Genomic DNA, 23,619 nt, shown 5'->3' on the forward strand with positions numbered 1-23,619 from the left:
TTCTTTCTTCCCTTTTCCAGACTCTTCCACTTTTGTAACATACTGTGAAGACCTCTTCCCCCACACTGATTCCATTATCTCCACAGAGCCCCAGTTGATAACCCCAAACCTGGCAATGATGGAAGAGAGCGTAAATTTAAAAGAATGCATTTTAAAAGCCAGCTTGATAGGTAAGGATGTTATCAGAGACTGTCATGAACTTGTGAAATCCACACATTTAATTCATGTCCCAAATAACTGATTCTCATTGCCCGCAAGTTATATGTGTGAACCCCAACACCTCTACTTTCTCAGAAGATTAAGGAAATTTGGCATGCCAGCTCCAACTCTCACCAACTTTTACAGATGTGCCATAGGAAGCATTCTTTCTGGTTGTATCACAGCTTGGTATGGGCTCCTGCTCTGCCCCAGACCGCAAGGAACTACAAAGGGTCGTGAATGTAGCCCAATCCATCACTCAAACCAGCCTCCCATCCATTGACTCTGTCTACACTTCCCGCTGCCTCGGAAAAGCAGCCAGCATAATCAAGGACCCCCACGCACCTCTCTTCCACCTTCCGTCGGGAAAAACATACAAATGTCTGAGGTCACGTACCAACCGACTCAAGAACAGCTTCTTCCCTGCTGCTGTCAGACTTTTGAATGGACCTACCTCACACTCAGTTGATCTTTCTCTTCCCCCTAGCTATGACTGCAACACTATATTGTGCACTCTCTCCTTTCCTTCTCTATGAACGGTATGCATTGCCTGTATAGTGCGCAAGAAACAATACTTTTCACTGTATACTGATACATGTGACAATAATAAATCAAATCAAATCAAATAAAAAAAATCAAATGAAAGATTTTTTGTGATATATTTGGGTGAGACAGGTGCAGACATTCCCTCTCCGAAGTGAAGACCAGCAATTTTCCTCTAGCTCTGCGTTTATTGCTGTCAAAGCAATCTGAGTGCCAAAGCCCTCATGAACCTGAGTACCAAAGTCCCCCAATACATATAGATGCACATCGAGCAGCATGGACTCCAGCTTTTTGTACATTTTCTTGTATTCTCTCACAGTTACATTTGCTTTGGTGAGTCAATGGTTTAAAAATAATGACCTCTCTTTCCTAACAGACGGCGGTTTGCAATGACTAATCAGTGGTTACTAATTTTCATATCTTTGTACGGGTCAGCAATGCTTTGTCTATGTAATTCTTGATTTTTCATGTGAACAGTTGGCACTGCACCTGGGGCTGAAAGGGTTAAACTATAAGGAGCGGTTGCAACAATTAGACTTGTGTTGCCTTGAGTACGGACGACTAACGGGTACCTGACTGAGATGTTTACAAGGGTTAAAGGAATTGATAGAATTGACAGAGAGAAACTATTCCCTCTGGATGGTGAGGGGAAGTGTGTGTGGGGGGGCGGGGAGTCGGGGGGAAGGTGATGGGAAGTCCAGAACAAGGGGGAAAAGTCCTTAAAATTCAAGCTGGATCATTCAGGGACAATGCAATTCTTCACCCACAGGGGATTGGAAATCTGGAACTCTGTCCTCCTCAGAGAGTTCTTGGGGACAGGAATCAATTCAAAATTTCAAAAATGAGATTGATGGATTTTTGATAGATCGGATTTTGTTAGTTTGGGCAGCACGGTGGCACAGTGGTTAGCACTGCTGCCTCACAGTGCCAGGGACCCGGATTCAATTCCAGTCTCGGGTCGCTGTCTTGTGGAATTTGCATGTTTGCACTAGGACAGTTTCCTCAGGGTGCTCCAGTTTCCTCCCACACTCCAAAGATGCGCAGGTTAGATGGATTGGCCGTGCTAAATTGCCCCTTGATGTCCAAAGATGTGCGGGTTAGATGGATTAGCCACAATGTGGGGTTACAGGGATTGGGCCGGGGAGAGAGTTTTGGTTAGATGCTCTGTCAGAGAGTCAGTGCAGACTTGCACTGTAAGGATTCTATGGTTCTAGGGGTATGGGGTGTTGACACTTAAATGCCGTAGCAAAAAACTCAGTTCAAGGGCAATTAGGGATGGGCAATAAATGCTGGCCCAGCCAGCGACGCCCACATCCCCTGAAGGAATGAAAAAAATGAAGAAGACCACGTTATAGAAAGGGCACCCCCATTTCAATATCACACCTTCTGACCTTGTTTTTTGCATAACGCTATGAATCTCTATTATAGTTAAATCACAAAATGTAGAGATATTTGGGAGGCAGAATTGATGAGAGAGTAGTTTGGGAACACCAGGTGGATCTGAATAATATCTTAGAACCATAGAATCCCAACAGTGCAGGAGTCTCCACCGACTCACTGAAAGAGCATCTTAAACAGGCATACACCCCAGCTATCCCTATAACCCTGTGCATTTAGCATGGCTAATCCCTCTAACCTCCACCTCTTGGGACACTAGCGTGCAATTTAGCATGGCCAATGCCCCTATCCTACATCTCTTGTGGCACTAAGGGGCAATTTAGCATGACAACCTAACCAACACAACTTTGGACTGTGGGAGGAAACCAGAGCACCCGGAGGAAACCCACGCAGACACGGGGAGAACATGCACACAGACAGTATAAGCAGGGGGATGTAGAGCTAATGGTCTAATTGAATGGGAGAGCAGACTCAATGGACCGAGCGGCCTCCTTCTTCTTCTCCGTCTTTTGGACTTGTGATTTTCCAATGTAGAAATGAGCGAGTGTGTAAAGTGAACTTGCCACTGGGAAAATAAGAAAAAAATCAGTTCCAAAACAAAAAAAATCCTTCCCCATAAATTAGAAATCAAAAGAGAATAACAGAATATACAGCAACTGTACTTCATTCAACTTCATCATTCTTGTTACAAAATAAGTGATTCCATCGACTGGATTGGTACAGTGAAAAATGTTGATCTAATGTTGCTAGCATGGAGTCAATGGGCTGAATGGCCTTCTTTGTGTTGTAATAATTCTAAAACTGTGACTGACATCTTGATGTTGGCAGAAAAGGACATTTTCTAACTTGTGTTTTCCTTTCTGTTTTCACTAGGCAACGCCAGCTGTGATCGGTAAGTTTGATATTCAAATGGAGGGATACAAAAGAATGGTCTAGTTTGGACCAGGGAGCGGCGCGGGCTTGAAGCGCTGTAGGGCCTGTTCCTGTGCTGTATTGTTCTTTGTTCTTTATTCAATTGTTCATAAAAAGGACCTGATATTCTAAAAGTTTAAAGTTTATTTATTAGTCACAAGTAGGCTTACATTAACACTGCAATGAAGTTACTATGAAATTCTCCTAGTCGCCACACTCCGGTGCCTGTTCGGGTACACTGAGGGAGAATTTAGCACAGCCAATGCACCTAACCCGCACGTCTTTCATACTGTGGGAGGAAACTGGAGCACCAGGAGGAAACCCACGCAGACACAGGGAGAACGTGCAGACTCCACACAGACAGTAACCCAAGCTAGGAATCGAACCCAGGATCCAGGTCTTTAGCGCTATGAGGCAGCAGTGCTAATCCATTGTGCTGCCCACAGGCAAATATCAGAAAGACCAAAAATGGTGATGTGCGTGCAATCTTCCTGCAGGGGTAGTGTGTTGTCTGCCATATTGCATTGGGTTCATTGTATTATATTGGCCTGTGTTGGGAGTATTAAAGAGCCACATTGAATGATCAAAGGCGTTCAAAGGATCATCAAAAATGTCCACCGGTTTGCTGTCTGTTGGTGTTAATGTAAGCCTACTTGTGACACTAATAAATAAACCTTCTGCCAGTGAAATAAGCAAAGTGTGGTTGAATTTCTAGACCATAACAGTTTTATTGCAGCGACTTGGTGATGCAAGAAGTTGCATTTAGATAGTGCCTTTAACATGGAAAAGCCTCCTTTGAATGCAAAAACAAACACTTACCGAGCATGTTTCCCAAGGTAATCAGGTGAGTAGTGCCAACAGGGAGGACAGCAAAACTCTTGGCCCCACAGTCTGCACCACAATCAGTCCCATGTTCTTTGCAACTTCACCAGGGATCGTCATGAAGATTCATGGGCGGCTGATCTCAGTCTAACAAAAGCCCTGATAAAAACCTGTGTTATCAATAAAAACCTGTCTATCACAGAGAAAGATATACTGAAAATTGTAGTAGAAGGATGTTGTGCTTAAAGGGTTAACACAGGACTGAGCACAGTCCCGCCCATATGGTGATGTAAGAAGACACATGACCTTGAGCTAGGGGCCAGTCTCGAGATAGATAACAACACGTAAGGACCCAGTATGGGGTCCTCTCCATACATTTACCCTCTGCTGTGAATATTTACATTGTTCAGTACTTGAGAATTGCAGAAGAGCCATTTTGTCAAAGTTTTTCACTTGCACTCATCAGGACAAGAATACCAAATTGCAAAGGGAACGGTGATTTATACTGCATGAGGAGAGAGGCTGATTGGTTGGCAATTCTTGTGAATTGTCCTGATGAGTGCAAGATGAAACACTTTGACAAAATGTCTCTTTTTTTCAGCAATGTTCATGTTCCATACAAACGGTCGTTCAGTGCCGTTAATAAAGACTTCTCTGTAACGTCAACAAGAATTTAATGCTGGCCAAGAGGTACACACCACAGGTAGCAACAACGGAACAAATCAAAAATCTTCACAGAGAAAGAAAAATCAATTTGCGTTCAAATAATTAGCACTGAGGCTTGGGAATCGAATATTCTTTTTGTTGTGTATTGAACTGTGTGAAAGGCAGATGGAAGCTGGTATATCAACAATTTTCAAAAGGGAATTGGATAAGCACTGGGAGCAAGATATAAAACTGAAAGGGTAATGGGGAAAGAGCAGGATCATGAGACTAATTGCATTGCCCTGTCCAAGAGCTAGACCAGGAACAACAGACCGAATGGCCTCTCCCCGTGTTGTATCATTCCATGATTCTAATGTAATAACCTGAACTTGTTTGAAGATAATCACCGAATAAAGTCCTTTTTCATTTATCTTTCAGAAGTGGATGTTGACAATGGTTTAGATCAAGATCTATTTGAAATCAATGAAGGTAACTTGGATTTATTTGGCATCGGTTGAGATTGATCTTATTTATTTTCAATGGGGACGTTTAATTAATCTTCATTTTCCTCACCGCTTGGATCAAAGCTTCTTCCTCTTCATCTGCAGAGTCAGTGAGCCGTGTGCAGGACAGTCCGCGGTTAAATTATAGACCTTGACCGCGGGGAGTGTTTTGGTTCCCAGACTCCACTACATTTATAATCCAGAGAGATTCCAGACTAATTGCAGGGAAGTGAAGAAAGCTTGACTTGTGATAACTTCTCTATTTGGGTATTCAGTCGCTTTTTATTTTCAATAAACATACTCTGACGATCACCCGAATTTTATCCAGAATTACATGCAATCTACATCAGAGAAACAGGCCAGTCGTCCCAACGTTGCATGGGTCTCACCCCACACCCCCCCCGCACTTCCCCCACCCCCACCCCCTCCTCCCAATGTCCTCTCACCCCAACACCATGTATTCCTATTCCTTACTTCCGTGTTTATCCAGCTTTCCCCTAAACTATGTCTGTACTATCACCACAACCATTCCCTATGGGTGTGAGCTCCACATTCTCCCCACTTTCATTGGATCCCATTGGGGATGGGCATTGGGAATTCCCTATTGGATGGGTGCAACTCCAACAACACTCAAGAAGCTTGACACCATCCAGGACGGAGCTGCCCCGCTTGACTGGCACCACATCCACAAACATTCACTCCCTCCATCACCGACGCTCAGTAGCAGCAGTATGTACCATCTACAAGATGCACTGCAGCAATTCACCAAAGATCCTTAGACAGCACCTTCCAAACCCACGACCACTTCCATCTAGAAAGACAAGGGCAGCAGATACATGGGAACACCACCACCTGCAAGTTCCCCTCCAAGCCACTCACCATCCTGACTTGGAAATATATCGCCGTTCCTTCACAGTTGCTGCATCCAAATCCTGGAATTTTCGATGGAGTTTAGAAGGATGAGGAGGAATCTAATTGAAACTTACAGAATATTGAGAGGCCTAGATAGAGTGGACGTGGAGAGGATGCTTCCACTAGTGGGAGAGACTAGAACTCGAGGGTACAACCTCAGAGTGAAGGGATGATCCTTTAAAACTGAGATGAGGAGGAATTTCTTCAGCCAGAGAGGGGTGAATCTGTGGAACTCTTTGCCGCAGAGGGTTGTGGAGGCCAGGTCATTGAGTGTCTTTAAGACAGAGATAGATAGGTTCTTGATCAATAAGGGGATCAAGGGTTACGGGGAGAAGGCAGGAGAAAGGGAATGAGAATCATATCAGCCATGATTGAATGGCGGGGCAGACTCGATGGGCCGAATGGACTAATTCTGCTCCTATACCTTATAGTCTTATGGTTTAATTCACTTTTGAACCGCCCTACAACCAGAAATACCATATCGATGTCCACCCACTAAAACTCCGTCCTCACTTTCACACTTCTATCAGGTTGCATCCCACTGCACCTACTCACCCCCTCCCACCCCCCCCACCATGTCTCCCACCCCCCAAACTCAGAGAAAAAGAACCCACCACCCTCTCAGCTCTTGATTCATTCCAGAGAGTGAATTTTATACCTTCTCCAGTGCCTCACATTTTGTATTTCTCCTTTCTGCAGAATTAGGATTGAACCTACTTGAAGGAGACATCAGGCTTGACAAGGTAAGTTTTGAGCAGAGAGTTGGAGTAAGCGTGTTGGCGTTTTCTGAAGCATGTTCCGTCCTGTATCGACGGTAAGGGGCAGCCTGACTAATTTGCTTTCCATCTCTTTTGAACACCAGACAATTGACAGAAGCTCGATCATGGGTGACAAATACAGATGGCCCAAAACAATCCCATACTACCTGGAAGAAAGTTTAAGTAGGTATTAATTCTAATCGCAACCTCAATCCTTTGCCTTCCTAATGTGTATTCCTCTGAGGGGTTAGGCAGGATTTTGTGTTGAGGCTAGGGGTGGATGGAGGGTAAAAGGTAAAGTCGCCATTATCCCAGATGACTATAGGTGGCACGGTAGCACAGTGGTTAGCACTACTGTTTCACAGCTCCAGGGACCTGGGTTCGATTCCCGGCTTGGGTCACTGTCTGTGTGGAGTTTGCACATTCTCCTCGTGTCTCTGGGTGCTCCGGTTTCCTCCCACGGTCCAAAGATGTGCGGGTTAGGTTGATTGGCCGTGCTAAAATTGCCCCTTAGTGTCCTGAGATGCGTAGGTTAGAGGGATTAGCGGGTAAATATATCGGGATATGGGGATAGGGCCTGGGTGGGATTGTGGTCGGTGCAGACTCGATGGGCCGAATGGCCTCTTTCTGCACTGTAGGGTTTCTATGATTCTATGACCAAAGGCTGCCCTCCACTTTGAAGGGAAGAACTGAGTGGTGGTGATTTAACCTGAGAGTCACCACACCTCAGGCGGGGGGACAAGGTTGGGAAGGCGGGGCCTTCATGAATAACCTCAGCCAGTACGGGAATTGAACCCATGCTGTTGGCGTTGCTCTGCATCGCTAACCAGCTGTCCAGCCATCTGAGCTAAACCGACCAAACCAAGCCTGCTCCACCATTCATTATCCAACTCAATAGCCTAATCCCGCCTGCCCTCCATATCCTTTGATCCCTTTGCTCCAACTAACTCCTTCTTGGAATCACACAATGTTTTGGCCTCAACTACTTTCTGTGGAAGTGAATTCCACACATTTACCACCCTCTGGGTGAAGAAATTTCTCCTCATCTCAGTCCTAAAAGGTTTACCCATTATCCTTGGACTGTGACCCCTGGTGCCTGGGGGCATCCTCCTGGTGGCAGACGCACTCCAGTGAGGCCCAGATGTCCTCCATGCCTGTCTGGCTGCAGGAACAGCCACAGGCCCCTTTGTAAAGGTGTTTCCCCCCACATTCCCCAGCAATGTTTAAAGTATAAGTTTAAAGTTTATTTATTAGTGTCACAAGTAGGCTTCCATTAACACTGCAATGAAGTTACTGTGAAAATCCCCTAGTTGCCACACTCCGGCACCTGTTCGGGTACACTGAGGGAGAATTTAGCATGGTCAATGCACCTAACCAGCATGTTAATCGGACTGTGGGAGGAAACCGGAGCACCCGGAGGAAACCCACGCAGACACAGGGAGAATGTGCAAATTCCACACAGACAGTGACCCGAGGCTGGAATTGAACCCAGGTCCCTGGCGCTGTGAGGCAGTAGTGCTAACCACTATGTCACCATGAAGGTGCAGCAACAATCCATTTTAAAGCACCCTCTCCCTCGCTCGCTAACATTTCCTCGGACCCTGCTGCTCTTTTCAACTCAGAAGGCTTCTAATTGGCCCTCCAGCTACGACATTCCACCAGTACTGCCGCGAATTGGACGATGAATCTGCCTCCCGCCATCAATTGGCTGCTCTGAGGAGACTAACACTGAGGGACTGCTTCCCCCAGGGGTTTGTCCACATTCTGGGATGATGGTTGGGAACCAGAAACTCACTGGGAAATTCCAGCCTTTGGTCTTTATTTAGATCCGCTGTAAACTTTTGACAAATGGCCTTTTCTTCACTGCGACCACCCCCTCCCCCCCAACGGTCTCACGTGTTCAGCTACCACGCTCTCATGCGGACTTCCGGTGGGATTTTCCCTGCATCCCTCTGCGTTTTCCCGCAGCATCGGAGGAGGCCAGCGGTGGGATCTTCTGGTCCCGCCATTGTCAGTGGGGTTTCCCGCTGAATGCATCCCTCATCGCTGGGAAACCCATGTGCCATTGGACTGGAAGGACTGGAAGATCCTGCCGGCACGAACGGACTGGAAAATTCCGGCCTTAGACTCAGGGGCAGAAAATTCCACCCAGTGTCTTGGATCAATGGCTGTTCATTCTTCACTGATCTGTTTCTGATTTCCTGCACCCAGAGTAATTTACTTCGCGTTTAATTCACCGCTGACTCCTCTTTGAGGAACGCCCACCTTGCAAACGGTCTACGCTTCCGACAGGATTTTTGTCTGCCCCGTTTATCCTGTTCCCATTCACTCTTCCCTGTTTCCCTTCTCCTCATTGACTCATGGGCAGGATGTTTAGGGGTGGGCTGAACAAAAGTCCGTTGACTTCAGAAGGGCTAGAAGACCCCACTAGTGAGTGGGCCCGTAAACGTCCGCCCCGTGTATTTATCAGGACTCACCGGCACAGGCTTTCCTCAGCAACTGTCTCCAGCTCCAACCCCCATTCCATAATGACCCTGACTCTTGTAATACGATGCAACATAGAGTGTAACATTGTACCTTTGCAATGATACACCAAGATATTCACAGAACAAACATTGCAATGATATACCAAATCAGGGCGGCACGGTGGCACAGTGGTTAATGCTGCTGCCTCACAACACCTGGGATCTGAATTCAATTCCGGCCTTGGGTGACTGTGTGGAGCTTGCATGTTTTCCCTGCGTCTGCGTGGGTTTTCTCCGGGTGCTCCGGTTTCCTCCCACAGTCCAAATATGTTCAGGTTAGGTGGATTGGCCATGCTAAAATGCCCCTTAGTGTTCCAAGGTGTATGGGTTAGGAGGATTAGCGGGGTGAATACATGGGGTTATGGGGATAGGGCAGGGGGGAGGGCCTGGCTAAGATGCTCTGCCAGAAAGTTGGTGCAGACTCGATGGGCTGAATGGCCTCCTTTTGCACTGTAGGGACTCTATGATTCAGGATTTAGACATGGACGTATAAATATTTGTGAGCAAGTTGTGAGCATTCCACTCTGACAATAACATTCCATTTCTCCTGTAGATATCAATGCTAAAGGTATGATCCTCAAAGCGTTTGAACAGTATCGCCTTAAATCCTGCATTGATTTCAAGCCTTGGACAGGTGAAGCAAACTACATCTCAGTGTTCAAAGGCAGTGGGTAAGAGCACTTTCCCCATGACATTGTGCACCCTCTCTGTGCCATCATTATTCTTCACACTTCAGCTTGCTGGTGTCGAGATTTGAGTTTAAGAATCTACTTTCGTAGCATTCCCTGAGGTGATGGTACGCCGTGGCAATGTCACTGGACTAGTAACCCTTCTGACATCGGGTCAAATCCCACCACACAGCTGGAGGAATATAAAGCTGGTCTCAGTAATGGTCGCCACAAAGCCATTGTCAAGTGTTGTTCCCCAGGTTAGGGGAATCTAGAAGATACATAGAAACATAGATGATAGGAGCAGGAGGAGACCATTCGGCCCTTCGAGACTGCTCCGCCATTCATCACGATCATGGCTGATCATCCAACTCAATACCGTAATCCTGCTTTCTCCCCATAACCTTTGATCCCATTCACCCCAAGTGCTATATCCAGCCGCCTCTTGAATACATTCAATGTTTTGGCATCAACTACTTCCTGTGGTAATGAATTCCACAGGCTCACCACTCTTTGGGTGAAGAAATCTCTCCTCATCTCCGTCCTAAATGGTCTACCCCGAATCCTCAGACTGTGACCCCTGGTTCTGGACTCCCCCAACATCTGGAACATCCTCCCTGCATCTTTCCTGTGGGGGGGGGAAGTCTCAAGGTGAAGGGCCAATCATCTAAGGACCGAGATGAGGAGAAACCTCTTCACTCAAGAGTCTTTGAAATTCTCCACCCAAGGGAGGTGTGGATGCTCCATCATTGGAACACATATAACTGAGGTAGATATAGTTTTGGGAATCAAGGACTATGGGGAGCGAGCAGGAAAGCGGGATTAAAACTGAAGGTCAGCCATCATCATGTGGAATGGTGGATCAGGTTAGATGGAGCAGGTGGTCTACCCCTACTTCTTATTTTCTAATGTTCTTAGCTTGCACATTTGCGCTATCCTACACACAATTGGAATCTCTATGAATGACACAGTACACTAGGAGTTCAGGAACAGAATCCTAGGAGTTTTTAAAAATTCATTCATGGGATTTGGGCGTCGCTGGCTGGCCAGCATTTATTGCCCATCCCTAGTTGCCCTTGGAGGGCAGTTGAGTGTCAACCACATTGCTGTGACTCGGGAGTCACATGTAGACCAGACCAGGTAAGGACGGCAGATTTCCTTCCCTAAAGGACATTAGTGAACCAGATGGGTTTTTCCGACAATCGACAATGGTTTCATGGTCACCACTAGATTCTTAATTCCAGATATTTTTTATTGAATTCAAATTCCACCAGCTGCCATGGTGGGATTTGAACCCGGGTCCCCAGAACATTAGCTCAGTTTCTGAATTAATAGTCCAGCAATAATTCCACTAGGCCATCGCCTTCCCTAGTTATGCAGCCACTTAACACAGGTGTGGCAAGATTAGTTAACAGGGGTAGATCTTCATTCGAATTCCAATTCCAATTCTCTTCCTGCACCTAGTAGTGCACTAAGGTAGACTTTCGTCTGTTTCCATAGTGAGTCATTTCAGGAACAGGTTGCTAGTCTGTCGCCAGTGTCTTATAGCTTGAGGGGGCGCCACTCCACATCAAGTGTGGCTGACCAGGAGTCTCTCCCGCTCTTACTGCCAGCCATTGGCGGTGAGGAAGGATTTTGCAGGTCAACACTCAAGCTGTTTGCCCGCGTTATGAACACACCTTCCTTGGCCATGAATTCCTGGGGTGGGACTCGAACCCAGAGCTATTGGCTCAGAGGCAGGGATGCTACCCACCACGCCATAAGACCTCCACAAGATGTTTCAGTCCAGAGCTGCTGAAGAAGAGTTACATGGCCGCAATGAACTCCAAAGAAGAGTCATATAGACACAAAACGCTAACTCGGTTTCTCTCTTCACAGACGTTGCTGAGTTTTTCCAGCATTGTCTGTCATCCTAAACACTGTAAGAAGTTTAACACTTCATAAACACTAGCATAAACCTGTTGGACTTTAACCTGGTGTTGTTAAACTTCTTACTGTGTTTACCCCAGTCCAACGCCGGCATCTCCACATCATCCTAAACACTGGCCAGGCACGAAGTTTGACAATGAGCAACTTTCGGAGATATTAGGAAAGTTGGCCAAGAGCTTGCAAGAAGTAGCTTAAGGGACTTAAAGGAGAACAGAAGGAGACAGATAGAGAAGTGGAGAGGTTTAGGTGGGGAATTCCGAAGCTTAGCGCCTAGGCAGCAGCAGGCATGGCCATCGATGGTTGAGCAATTAAAATCAGGACATGTTCAATCAGCACTGCATTGAGAACTAGGGTGGGTTATGAGTTGGGAGGAGGTTAGAGATTAGGAGGGGCGAGGGCATGAAGCAATTTAAATGCCACAAAGTTTAGAAAGGGAAGAGCATGGGGTGGCACGGTGGCACAGTGGTTAGCACTGTTGCCTTACAATGCCAGGGACCCGGGTTTAATTCCCAGCTTGGGTCACTGTCTGTGCGGAGTCTGCACATTCACCCTGTGTCTGCGTGGGTTTCCTCCGGGTGCTCTGGTTTCCTCCCACAGATGCGCTGGTTAGGTGCATTGGCCATGCTATATTCTCCCTCAGTGTACCCTAACAAGCGCTGGAGTGTGGCGATTAGGGGATTTTCACAGTAACTTCATTGCAGTGTTAATGTAGTGTTAAGGACTACTTGTGACACTAATAAATAAACTTATTAAAAAAAGGAAGATGTGGAATTTTGTTTTTCAAGACTTTATAGATTGGCCAGTCCAGGTGCCAAATCACCTTGTGGTACTTTGCAATTCTTTTGTACTTGTTAAAGAACGAACAGGAAGACCAAGTTGAACATGAAGAATTCTTTCCTTTCTAGGTGCTGGTCCTCTGTAGGTAACCAACACGAAGGGAAGCAACATCTTTCCATTGGTGAGAGGTGTGAGAGAATGGGAACCATCGAACATGAGTTCCTGCATGCCCTGGGATTCTGGCACGAGCAGTCGAGGTCTGACCGCGATGATTATGTCACCATAGTCTGGGACAGGATTGAACATGGTAAATGGTGGTGATTTCAGCCCAGGGAAGACAGGTTAATCGTTGCTGATGTGGGCCTGTCACTTGACAAGATCTTTTGTTGCTTTGAATTCAGGTAAAGAGCACAATTTCAGAAAATATGATGACAAGGAAAGTGATGACCTCAACATCCCCTACGACTACACCTCCGTGATGCACTACAGCTCCACGGCGTTTAACAACGGTACCGAACCAACAATCGTCACCAAGATTGCGGACTTCCATAATGTGATTGGACAGCGGTTAGATTTCAGTGACTACGATGTCCAGAGACTCAGCCGACTCTACAACTGCAGTGAGTTCCCGTTCGAACAGGATTCACGCGGGTTAGGACTTTCCGAAGGGTTACCAATGTCTGAAGAAAATGATGAGAAAGACATTGGTTCATTGATCATCGGGGCTGAGATTTCCCAAGTTCTGTGCACAGGAACTCACCACTTATCTCCAGTCCATGGACTGTCAAACCAATGTCTAAATAAATTAAACAACGAGTAGATTCAGACAATTAAATGGGGGGAAGTGATGACATACTGGTAATGTCTCTAGACTGGGGCGGCATGGTGGTCATGATGTGGAGATGCCGGTGTTGGACTGGGGTAAACACAGTAAGAAGTCTCACATCACAAGGTTAAAGTCCAACAAGTGGCTTTTGCTACCAAATAAACCTGTTGGACTTTAACCTGGTGTTGTTAGACTTCTTACTGCGGCATGGTGGCAGTGGTTAGCACTGCTGCCTCACAGTGCCAGGGACCCGAGTTCGATTCCCGGCCTTGGGTCACTGTCTGTGTGGAGTTTGCACGTTCTCCCCGTGCCTGCGTAGGTTTCCTCCGGGTGCTCCGGTTTCCTCTCACAGTTCAAAAGACATACTGCTTAGGTGATAAATTCTCCCTCAGTGTACCAGAACAGGCACCGGAGTGTGGCGACGAGGGGATTTTCACAGTAACTTCATTGCAGTGTTAACATAAACCTACTTGTGACACTAATAAATAAACAAATAAGACTGGTAATCCAGAACAGCGATGGGCAACCTAGGCTAGCGAGTGGGCTACATGAGAACAAGGACACACAGGTCTCACTCCCCTCTTTCAATCTGAAGCAATTCAGATAATAATCAACCTTCCATTTTTTTGCTGCCAAACTGGATAACCTCACATTTATCCACATTCTATTCCAGTTGCCATGCAATGCCCACTCACTCAACCTGTCCAATCACACTGAAGCATCTCTGCATCCTCCTCACAGCTCACCCTCCCACCCAGTTTTGTGTCATCTACAAATTTGGAGATATTACATTTAGTTAGTCATAGTCATAGAATCCTACAGTGCAGAAAGAGGCCATTCAGCCCATCGAGTCTGCACCGACCACAATCCCACCCAGGCCCTATCCCCATATCCCTACATATTTACCTACTAATCCCTCTAACCTATGTATCCCGGGACACTAAGGGGCAATTTAGAATGGCCAATCAACCTAGCCCGCACATCTTTGGACTGTGGGAGGAAACCGGAGCACCCGGAGGAAACCCACACAGACACGGGGAGAACATGTCCAAAGTCCAAAGATGTGCGGGTTAGGTTGATTGGCCATGCTAAAAAATTGCCCCTTAGTGTCCTGAGATGCGTAGGTTAGAGGGATTAGAGGGTAAATATGTAGGGATATGGGAGTAGGGCCTGGGTGGAATTGTGGTCGGTGCAGACTTGATGGGCCAAATGGCCTCTTTGTGCACTGTAGGGCTTCTATGGTAACGTGCAAACTCCACACAGACAGCGACCCGAGCCGGGATTCGAACCCAGGTCCCTGGAGCTGTGAAGCAACAGTGCTAACCACTGTGCTACTGTGCCACCCAAATTCCCTCATCTAAATCATTAATATATATTGTGAATGGCTGGGGTCCTAGCCCTGATCACTGTGGTACCACAGCAGTCGCTGCTTGCCACATGGAAAAAGACCTGTTTATTCCTACTCTTTGTTTCCTGTCTGCCAACCAGTTTTCTATCCATCTCAATACGCTATCCCTAATCCCATGCGTTTAATTTTACACACTGTCTTATGTGTCAAAAGCCTTCTGAAAGTCCAAATAAACCACATCCACAGGCTCCCCCCTCTAGTAGCTACATCCTCAAAGAATTCAGGATTAGTTAAGCATGATTTTTCTTCAGATAATCTATGCTGACTATGTCCGATCCTGCCACTCTTTTCCCAGTGCTCTGCTATTAAACCTTTTATAATGGGCTTTAGCGTTTCCCCATGACTGACGTCAGGCTGACTGGTCTGCAACTCCCTGTTTTCTCGCTACCTCCCTTTTTAAATAGTGGTGTTACATTAGTTAACCTGTAGGAACTGTTCTAGAACCTATAGAACCTTATGTACTCTGGGATGTTAGCTACCAGGCCCTGGGGATTTATTGGCCTTCAGTCCCATCAATTTCCTCAACACTGTTTCCCGACTAATATTGATTTCCTTCAGTTCCTCCCTCTCATTAAACCCTATGTCATAGAGTCATAGAGGTTTACAGCATGGAAACAGGCCCTTTGGCCCAACTTGTCCATACCACCCTTTTTTTTTTGAAACCCCTAAGCTAATCCCAATTGCCCGCATTTGGCCCATATCCCTCTAATCCCATCGTACCCAAGTAACTATCTAAATGCTTTTTAAAAGATAAAATTGTATCCGCCTCTACTACTACCTCTGTCAGCTTGTTCCAGACACTCACCACCCTCTGTGTGAAAAAATTGCCCCTCTGGACACTTGTATCTCTCCCCTCTCACCTTAAACCTATGCCCTCTAGTTTTAGACTCCCCTACCTTTGGGAAAAGATATTGACTATCTACCTTGTCTATGCCCCTCATTATTTTATAGACCTCTATAAGGTCACCCCTCAGCCTCCTACGCTCCAGAGAAAAAAGACCCAGTCTATTCAACCTCTCCTTATAACTCAATTCATCAAGTCCCGGTAGCATCCTAGTAAATCTTTTCTGCACTCTTTCTAGTTTAATAATATCCTTTCTATAATAGGGTGACCAGAATTGCACACAGAATTCCAAGTGTGGCCTTACCAATGTATTGTACAACTTCAACAAGACGTCCAAACTCCTGTATTCAATGTTCTGACCGTTGAAACCAAGCATGCCGAATGCCTTCCTCACCATTCTGTCCACTCCACTGTGACTCCACTTTCAAGGAGCTATGAACATGTACCTCTAGATCTCTTTGTTCTGTATCTCTCCCCAACGCCCTACCATTAACTGAGTAAGCCCTGCCCTGGTTCAATCTACCAAAATGCATCACCTCGCGTTTGTCTAAATTAAACTCCATCTGCTATTCATAAGCCCCCTGGCCCAATTGATCAAGATCCCGTTGCAATTGGAGATAACTTTCTTCACTGTCCGCCATGCCACCAATCTAGGTGTCATCTGCAAACTTACTAACCATGCCCCCTATATTCACATCCAAATCATTAATATAAATAACAAATAACAGTGGACCCAGCACTGACCCCTGAGGCACACCGCTGGTCACAGGCCTCCAGTTTGAAAAACAACTTTCTACAACCACCCTCTGGCTTCTGTCAAGAAGCCAATTTTGTATCCATTTAGATACCTCACCCTGGATCCCGTGAGATTTAACTTTGTGCAACAACCTACCATGCGGTACCTTGTCAAAGGCCTTGCTAAAGTCCATGTAGACAACATCAACTGCACTGCCCTCATCTACCTGTGATCCCTGACATATTTGTGTCCTCCTTTGTGAAGACAGAACCAAAATATGTATTCAGTTGATCAGCCATCTACTTGTTCCCCATTATAAATTCTCCTGGTTCTGACTGTTAGGATCTATATTTGTCTTCACCAATCTTCACGCACCTCACTTCATTTGCCCTTGCTCGACGTGTGAATCACTTCAGTCATACTGGTAGGAAAAAAAATACGTAGACGTAAATCAGTGGAATGTGGCAACCCTGCGTATGGCCAAAGGTCAACAAAATGTCTCGAAGGGCCTCATTTAGCACCCGGGTTGTAGATTGCCCACCACTGATCCAGAGGCTAATGGGGACATGGGTTCAAATCACACACAGTATCTGATAATATTTAAATTCAATTAATAAATCTGGAATATGAAGCTAATCTTGGTAATGGTGACCAATAAACTATCATCAATTGTGATAAAAGTTTATCTGGCCCGTGAATGTCCTTAGAGAAGAAAATCTGCTGTCCTTACCCGGTCTGGCTCACATGTGACCCCAGAGCCACAGCAATGTGGTCGACTATTAACAGCCTCTGAAATGGCTCAGTGAGCCATTTTATGCTCATCCCTAGATGTGAGCATTGCTGGCAAGGCCAGCATTTGTTGCCCATCAAGAGTTATCCGCATGAAGGTGGTGGTGAGCGGCCCTCTCTGTGGTCACTGTGGTGTAGGTACACCCACCGTGCTGTTAGGGAGGCAGTTCCAGGATTTTGACTCAGTGACAGTGAAGGAATGGCCGATATATTTCCAAGTCAGGATGGTGAGTGACTTGGAGGGGGACTTCCAGATGGTGGTGTTCTCATGTATCTGCTGCCCTTCCCATCCATTGACTCTGTCTACACTTGCCGCTGCCTCGGCAAAGCAGCCAGCATAATTAAGGACCCCACGCACCCCGGACATTCTCTCTTCCACTTTCTTCCTTCGGGAAAAAGATACAAAAGTCTGAGGTCACGTACCAACCGACACAAGAACAGCTTCTTCCCTGCTGCTGTCAGACTTTTGAATGGACCTACCTCGCATTAAGTTGATCTTTCTCTACACCCTAGCTATGACTGTAACACGACATTCTTCACTCTCTCATTTCCTTCTCTATGAACGGTATGCTTTGTCTGTATAGTGCGCAAGAAACAATACTTTTCACTGAATGTTAATACATGTGACAATAATAAATCAAATCAAATAATACTAGATGTAGTGGTCATAGGTTTGGAAGGTGCTGCCTAAGGAGCCTTGGGGGGTTTCTATAATGTATTTTCTAGATGGTAGACATTACTGGCTGTATGCGTTGGTGGTGGGGGGAGTGGGAGTTGAAGGTGGTGTCTGGGTTGGTGGTCAAACGGACTGCTTTGTCCCAGTTGGTGCGAGGCTTCCCGAGTGGTGTTGGAGCTGCTCATCCTTTTGGTCACAAGTTCTGATGTCTCCTTTTGTGGTCTGGGCATTTTTTTGTTTGGTTGATGAACTCTCTTGTTAAGCGCTGTGCGACATTTTGCTTTGCGGTCCTTCTGAGTCCACAAGGTTGTGAGTCTGAGCCTCAATCCGAGGACCTGAGCACAAAGCTCCAGGCTGACATTCTGGCACGATTCTGAGGGAGCGCTGCACCGTCAGAGATGCCAGGGCAAATTTTACCATCCCGCCAACCACAGGATTTGAGCGGGTGAGGGGGTGGACCATGGAAAGACCCGTTGACCTTGGGGGATTTTCCGGTTTCGGGGCGAGCGAAGCTGGAAAATCCTGCCCGCTGTCCTTCCGCTGAAAAGTCTCCCATCTTCCCACACAGGCGGGTGTGAAACATCCAATGGCAATGTGATGAAAGGTGGAGGTGTTGCCTTGGGTCATTGGTCGATATCTAATCCTCAATCAAGCATCAGGGAAACGGATTATCTGGGTATTACCCCATTACCTCCCATTTGTGGGAGCTTGCTGTGTACAATATGGCTGAACTATTTCCTACACTCCTTTGAAAGTAGATCATTGATTGTGAAGCGCTTTGGGATGTCGTGTACTGGTGAAAGGAGCCAAATAAATTTATAAGGATGCTACTGGGATTTGATGGTTTGAGTTATAAGGAGAGGTTGGATAGACTGGGACTTTTTCCCTGGAGCGTAAGAGGCTAAGGGGTGATCTTATAGAGGTCCATAAAATAATGAGGGGCATAGATCAGCTAGATAGTCAATATCTTTTCCCAAAGGAAGGGGAGTCTAAAACTAGAGGGCACAGGTTTAAAAGTAAGTAAAAAGTAAAGTTTATTTATCCGTCACAAGTCAGGCTTACATTAACACTGCAATGAAGTTAGTGCGAAATTCCCCTATTCGCCACAGTCCGGCACCTGTTCAGGTCAATGCACCTAACCAGCACATCTTTCAGACTGTGGGAGGAAACTGGAACACCCGGAGGAAACTCACGCAGACATGGGGAGAATGTACAAGTTCTACACAGACAGTGATCCAAACCAGGAATCGAACCCGGGTCCCTGGCGCTGTGAAGCAGCAGTGCTAACCCACTGTGCTACCGTGCCACCCTAAGGAGAGAGGGGAGAGATACAAAAGGGTCCAGAGGGGCAATTTTTTCACACAGAGGGTGGTGAGTGTCTGGAACGAGCTGCTAGAGGTAATAGTAGAGGCGAGTACAATTTTCTCTTTTAAAAAGCATTTAGAAAGTTACATGGGTAAGATGGGTATCGAGGGATATGGACCAAATGCGGGCAATTGGGATTCGCTTAATGGTAAAAACTGTCAGCATGGACAAGTTGGGCCGAAGGGCCTGTTTCCATGCTGTAAACCTCTGTGACTTTATGACTCTAAGTCATTGTTGTTGAAGTGAAAGATAAACTCTCGTCTTTCTCTCTGTCTGTTTGTTTGGTAGCTTCCTCGCTTAGCTTTTTGGACAGGTGCAGTTTTGAACTGGAAAGTATCTGTGGCATGATTCAGAGCCCAAAAAACCAAGCAACTTGGGAATGGGTTACCCAGGCTCTGAGTGGACCTGACCAAGATCACACCAACATGGGTAATTGTGCAGGTAAAGTAACAGACTCTCATCACTGGCATATGTGTTGGCGCTGCCCCAATCTTACTCCCTGTGAGGTTGGACCCATCACAGAAAACTTCGTTCAACTCCTCCGCGGTATTCGGAAGTAGGCTGATTCTCACACAGAGTTAGGAAGCAAAAATGAATCAAGGAATTCTAAAGGACAGAAAGTGGCCACTCAGCCCATTAGATGATGTACTGGCTCTCCGATCCAATCAAAGAACGAAGAATAAAGAAATTACAGCACAGGAATAGGCCCTTTGGCCCTCCAATCCTGCACCGACCATGCTGCCCGATTGAACTAAAACCCCTACCCTTCCAGGGACCATATCCCTCTATTCCCATCCTATTCACGTATTTGACAAGACACCCCTTAAAATTCACTTTTGTATCTGCTTCCACTTCCTCTCCCGGCAGCGAGTTCCAGGCACCCACCACCCTCTGAGTAAAACACTTGCCTCGTACATCTCCTTTAAACCTTGCCCCTCGCATCTTAAACCTATGCCCCCCAGTAATTGACTCTTTCACCCTGGGAAAAAGCAGTTCCACTTCCTTCCCCATCTTCCCAATAACCTGCCTCGTTGCAATTGGATTTATTGTCTGGATTGTGTGGAATTGTCAGGATTTTCAGCACACAAGCTGGCCGTTTGGCCCATCTGGCCGTTGTTGTTTATGGAGAATGGTTCCCCGCTGGGGGCAGAGAGCCTTCCTGCATCACAGTGACAGCTGAAGGCATGGCAGACTTTAACCGTCGGCCGGATGTGAGTCCCAGCAGTCAAGCCCTCCAGCTGTGTGTTTCATGGCAGCCTGACTGATGTTTGTTAACGTGGACCCCCCTCCCCGCCGGGGCCCCCTCCACGACTGAAAGCGACGGAGTTAAAATCACAGATCTCCGGGATCTGAGAAGAAAATTGAGCCGCTCTATTTTCAAGGATGCCAGCCCGCCACCCCCTTCCCACACACCGCCCCCCCACCCGCCACTCCCCTCCCACCCACCCCCCCCCCACCCGCCACCCTCCTACCACCCACCGCCCCCCCACCCGCCACACACCCCCCTGCCCCCCCCGCCACCCCCCTCCCACCCACCGCCCCCCCCCCCCACCCGCCACACCCCCCCCTTGGCCCCCCCCGCCACCCCCCTCTCACCCACCGCCCCCCCACCCGCCACACACCCCCCTTGGCCCCCCCCCCCGCCACCCCCCTCCCACCCACCGCCCCCCCACCCGCCACCACCCTCCCACCCACCGCCCCCCCACCCGCCACCCCCCCCTCCCCCCCGCCACCCCCTCCCACCCACCGCCCCCCCACCCGCCACACCCCCCCTGCCCCCCCCCCCTGCCACCCCCCTCCCACCCACCGCCCCCCCCCCCCCCCCCCCCCACCCGTCTCCATTTATGCCCATTGGAGGGGTACGGTTAAAGGCCGTTGAGCTATTGTTACAAGTTTGTGGGTATAGTTTTGTTATCACCCAGAACAGTGGTAAATACATAATGGGAATAAGGTAACAGAAGGGGGGAGGGGAGCTTAACTTTCCCCTCCAAGGTGAGCAGCCATTGGCATTACACCCCAGAGAGAAACGCGGCACGGAGGGGGACAGTGGTTAGCACTGCTGCCTCACAGCGTCAGCGACCCGGGTTCCATTCCAGCATTCGGGTCACTGTCTGTGTGGAGGCTGCACATTCTCCCCGTGTCTGTGTGGGTTTCCTCCGGGTGCTCCGGTTTCCTCCCACAGTCCAAAGATGTGCGGGTTAGGTGGATTGGCCGTGATAAATTGACCCCAGTGTCAGGGAGATTAGCAGGGTAAATATGAGGGGTTATGGGAATAGGGCCTGTGTGGAATTGTGGTCGGTGCAGACTTGATGGGCCAAATGGCCTCCTCCTGCACTGTAGGGATTCTATCACTCCCTCTCACTGAGCCTTTGAACACCGGAGAATATTGGCAGATGGTGGGATGATTTCCTGATCATTACTGCAATACTAATCTCTTTTGAAGATCTTTACTGACACAGTTTGATAAATATTTGATGATAGGTAGATATGTTAAATATAGATCAGGTTATATAAATACTGTCCTAGAATCATCAGAGTACAAATGGGGCCATTTGGCCCATCTAGACCTTTAAGGTTCTATAGAGCAACCCTTCCCCCACTCTGTCCCCATAACCATGGAAATTTATTTCCTTCAAGTACCCATCCATTTTCTTTTTGAAATCATTTGCTCTCTCTGCCTCCTTCAGCCTTATGGGTAGAGAGTTGAAAGTCATTACCACTCACTGACTAAAACATTCTCCCTCACATCCCCTGCCCAAATTCTTAAATCTGTGTCCCATCTGGTTAGTGATGCAGAGCGATGCCAACAGCGCGGGTTCAATTTCCATACCAGTTGAGGTTATTCATGGAGGCCCCACCTTCTCAGCCTTGCCCCTTGCCTGAGGTGTGGTGATCCTCAGGTTAGAATCCATAGAATTTCTACAGTGCAGAAGGAGGTCATTCAGTCCATCGAGTCTGCACCTACCACAATCCCACCCAGGCTCTAACCCCATAACCCCATGCACTTACCCTAGCTCATTCCCCCTTACACTAAAGCGGAATTTAGCATGGCCAATCCCCCTAACCCGCACATCTTTGGACTGTGGGAGGAAACCGGAGCATCCAGAGGAAACCCACGCAGACACGGTGAGAATGTGCAAACTCCACAGACAGTGAGCCAAGCCGGGAATTGAACCTGGGTCCCTGGCGCTGTGAGGCAGCAGTGCTAACCACTGTGCCACTGTGCCAGTTAAATCACCACCAGTCAGTTCCCCCCCTCAAAGGGGAGATCTGCCAATGGTCATCTGGGACTATAGCAATTTTACCTTTTTAATCTTGTACACATCTCTCAAATCTCCCCCTCAATCTCCTTTGCTCCAAGGAGAACAACCCCAGCTTCTCCCTCTTGTAGCTAAACTCCCCCTGCCCTGGAACCAGTCTGGTAAATGCGCCTCTCTGTACGCTCTCTGAGTCTCTCACATCCTTTCAGAACCGGACACGGTACTCTACATGGAGTCCAAGCAGAGCTTTAGAAAGATTCAGCTGTTCGATACTCTGTGAATAAAAATGTGGGTGCTTTACTAACTTAATGTTTCAATGATGTTACCGTGACAGGTATCGGTTACTTTATGTACTTCCGCACCAGTACTGGTACTGTGGGAAAGAAAGCCCTTTTGGAAAGTCGAATCTATTATCCTAAGCGGAGTTTCCAGTGTTTGCAGTTCTACTCTTTCAACAGTGGAAGCGAGAATGATGAGCTGAACGTTTGGGTCAGAGTTTACAATGAAAAGAATCCAAACGGTACTTTGACAAATGTGGCTGGAGTAAAAGGTATGTCATTGAAGGAGAAAGAATGAACTGAACATCAATTCTGAATGTGCAACTGAAAGGTGATTTCACCTTCATGTACTAATACCATTTCTGGGCATATCTTATTGCACTAATCACAAAGAGGGGATGTTTTGAGGGGATGGGCGGTGGTGACGTCGTGGTATTTGTCACTGGATTAGTAATCCAGAGACCCTGGGCAAGATCTGGGGACCCGGGTTCGAATCCCACCACGGCAGATGGTGAAATTTGAATTCAATAAAATCTGGAATTAAAAGTCTAACAATGACATTGCTGATTGTTGGAAAAACACATCTGGTTCACTGATTCCCGTCCTTAAAGGACATTAGTGAGCCAGATGGGTTTTTCCAACAATCAACAATGGTTTCATGGTCATCAGTAGATTCTTAATTCCAGATTTTTAAAATTGAATTCAATTTCCACCATCTGCCGTGGTGGGATTCGAGCCCGGGTCCCCTGGGTTTCTGGATTCAGAGTCCAGCGATAATACCAATAGGCCCCTCCCTCCCCCCTCCCCCTCCCTCCCCCCCCCTCCCCCTCCCCCCTCCCCCACTCCC

The 23,619-nt window shown here is 47.3% G+C and overlaps 1 protein-coding gene across 1 annotated transcript in view; it reads left to right on the forward strand.

Moving 5' to 3' along the window:
* The first annotated feature begins 886 nt into the window (after positions 1-886).
* mep1ba (meprin A subunit beta a) overlaps positions 887-23,619 on the forward strand; it is a 42,182-nt gene continuing 19,449 nt past the window's right edge. The window contains exons 1-10 of the mRNA XM_078216986.1: positions 887-1,074; positions 3,013-3,031; positions 4,957-5,007; positions 6,633-6,676; positions 6,796-6,874; positions 9,770-9,887; positions 12,719-12,897; positions 12,992-13,210; positions 19,523-19,675; positions 22,829-23,044. Coding sequence (XP_078073112.1) covers positions 1,018-1,074; positions 3,013-3,031; positions 4,957-5,007; positions 6,633-6,676; positions 6,796-6,874; positions 9,770-9,887; positions 12,719-12,897; positions 12,992-13,210; positions 19,523-19,675; positions 22,829-23,044 — 1,135 coding nt within the window. The 5' untranslated portion in view covers positions 887-1,017. The remainder of the gene's footprint in view (positions 1,075-3,012; positions 3,032-4,956; positions 5,008-6,632; positions 6,677-6,795; positions 6,875-9,769; positions 9,888-12,718; positions 12,898-12,991; positions 13,211-19,522; positions 19,676-22,828; positions 23,045-23,619) is intronic.

Source organism: Mustelus asterias, chromosome 7 (genome assembly GCF_964213995.1).
Source record: "Mustelus asterias chromosome 7, sMusAst1.hap1.1, whole genome shotgun sequence".
Classification (NCBI taxonomy): Eukaryota; Metazoa; Chordata; class Chondrichthyes; order Carcharhiniformes; family Triakidae; genus Mustelus; species Mustelus asterias.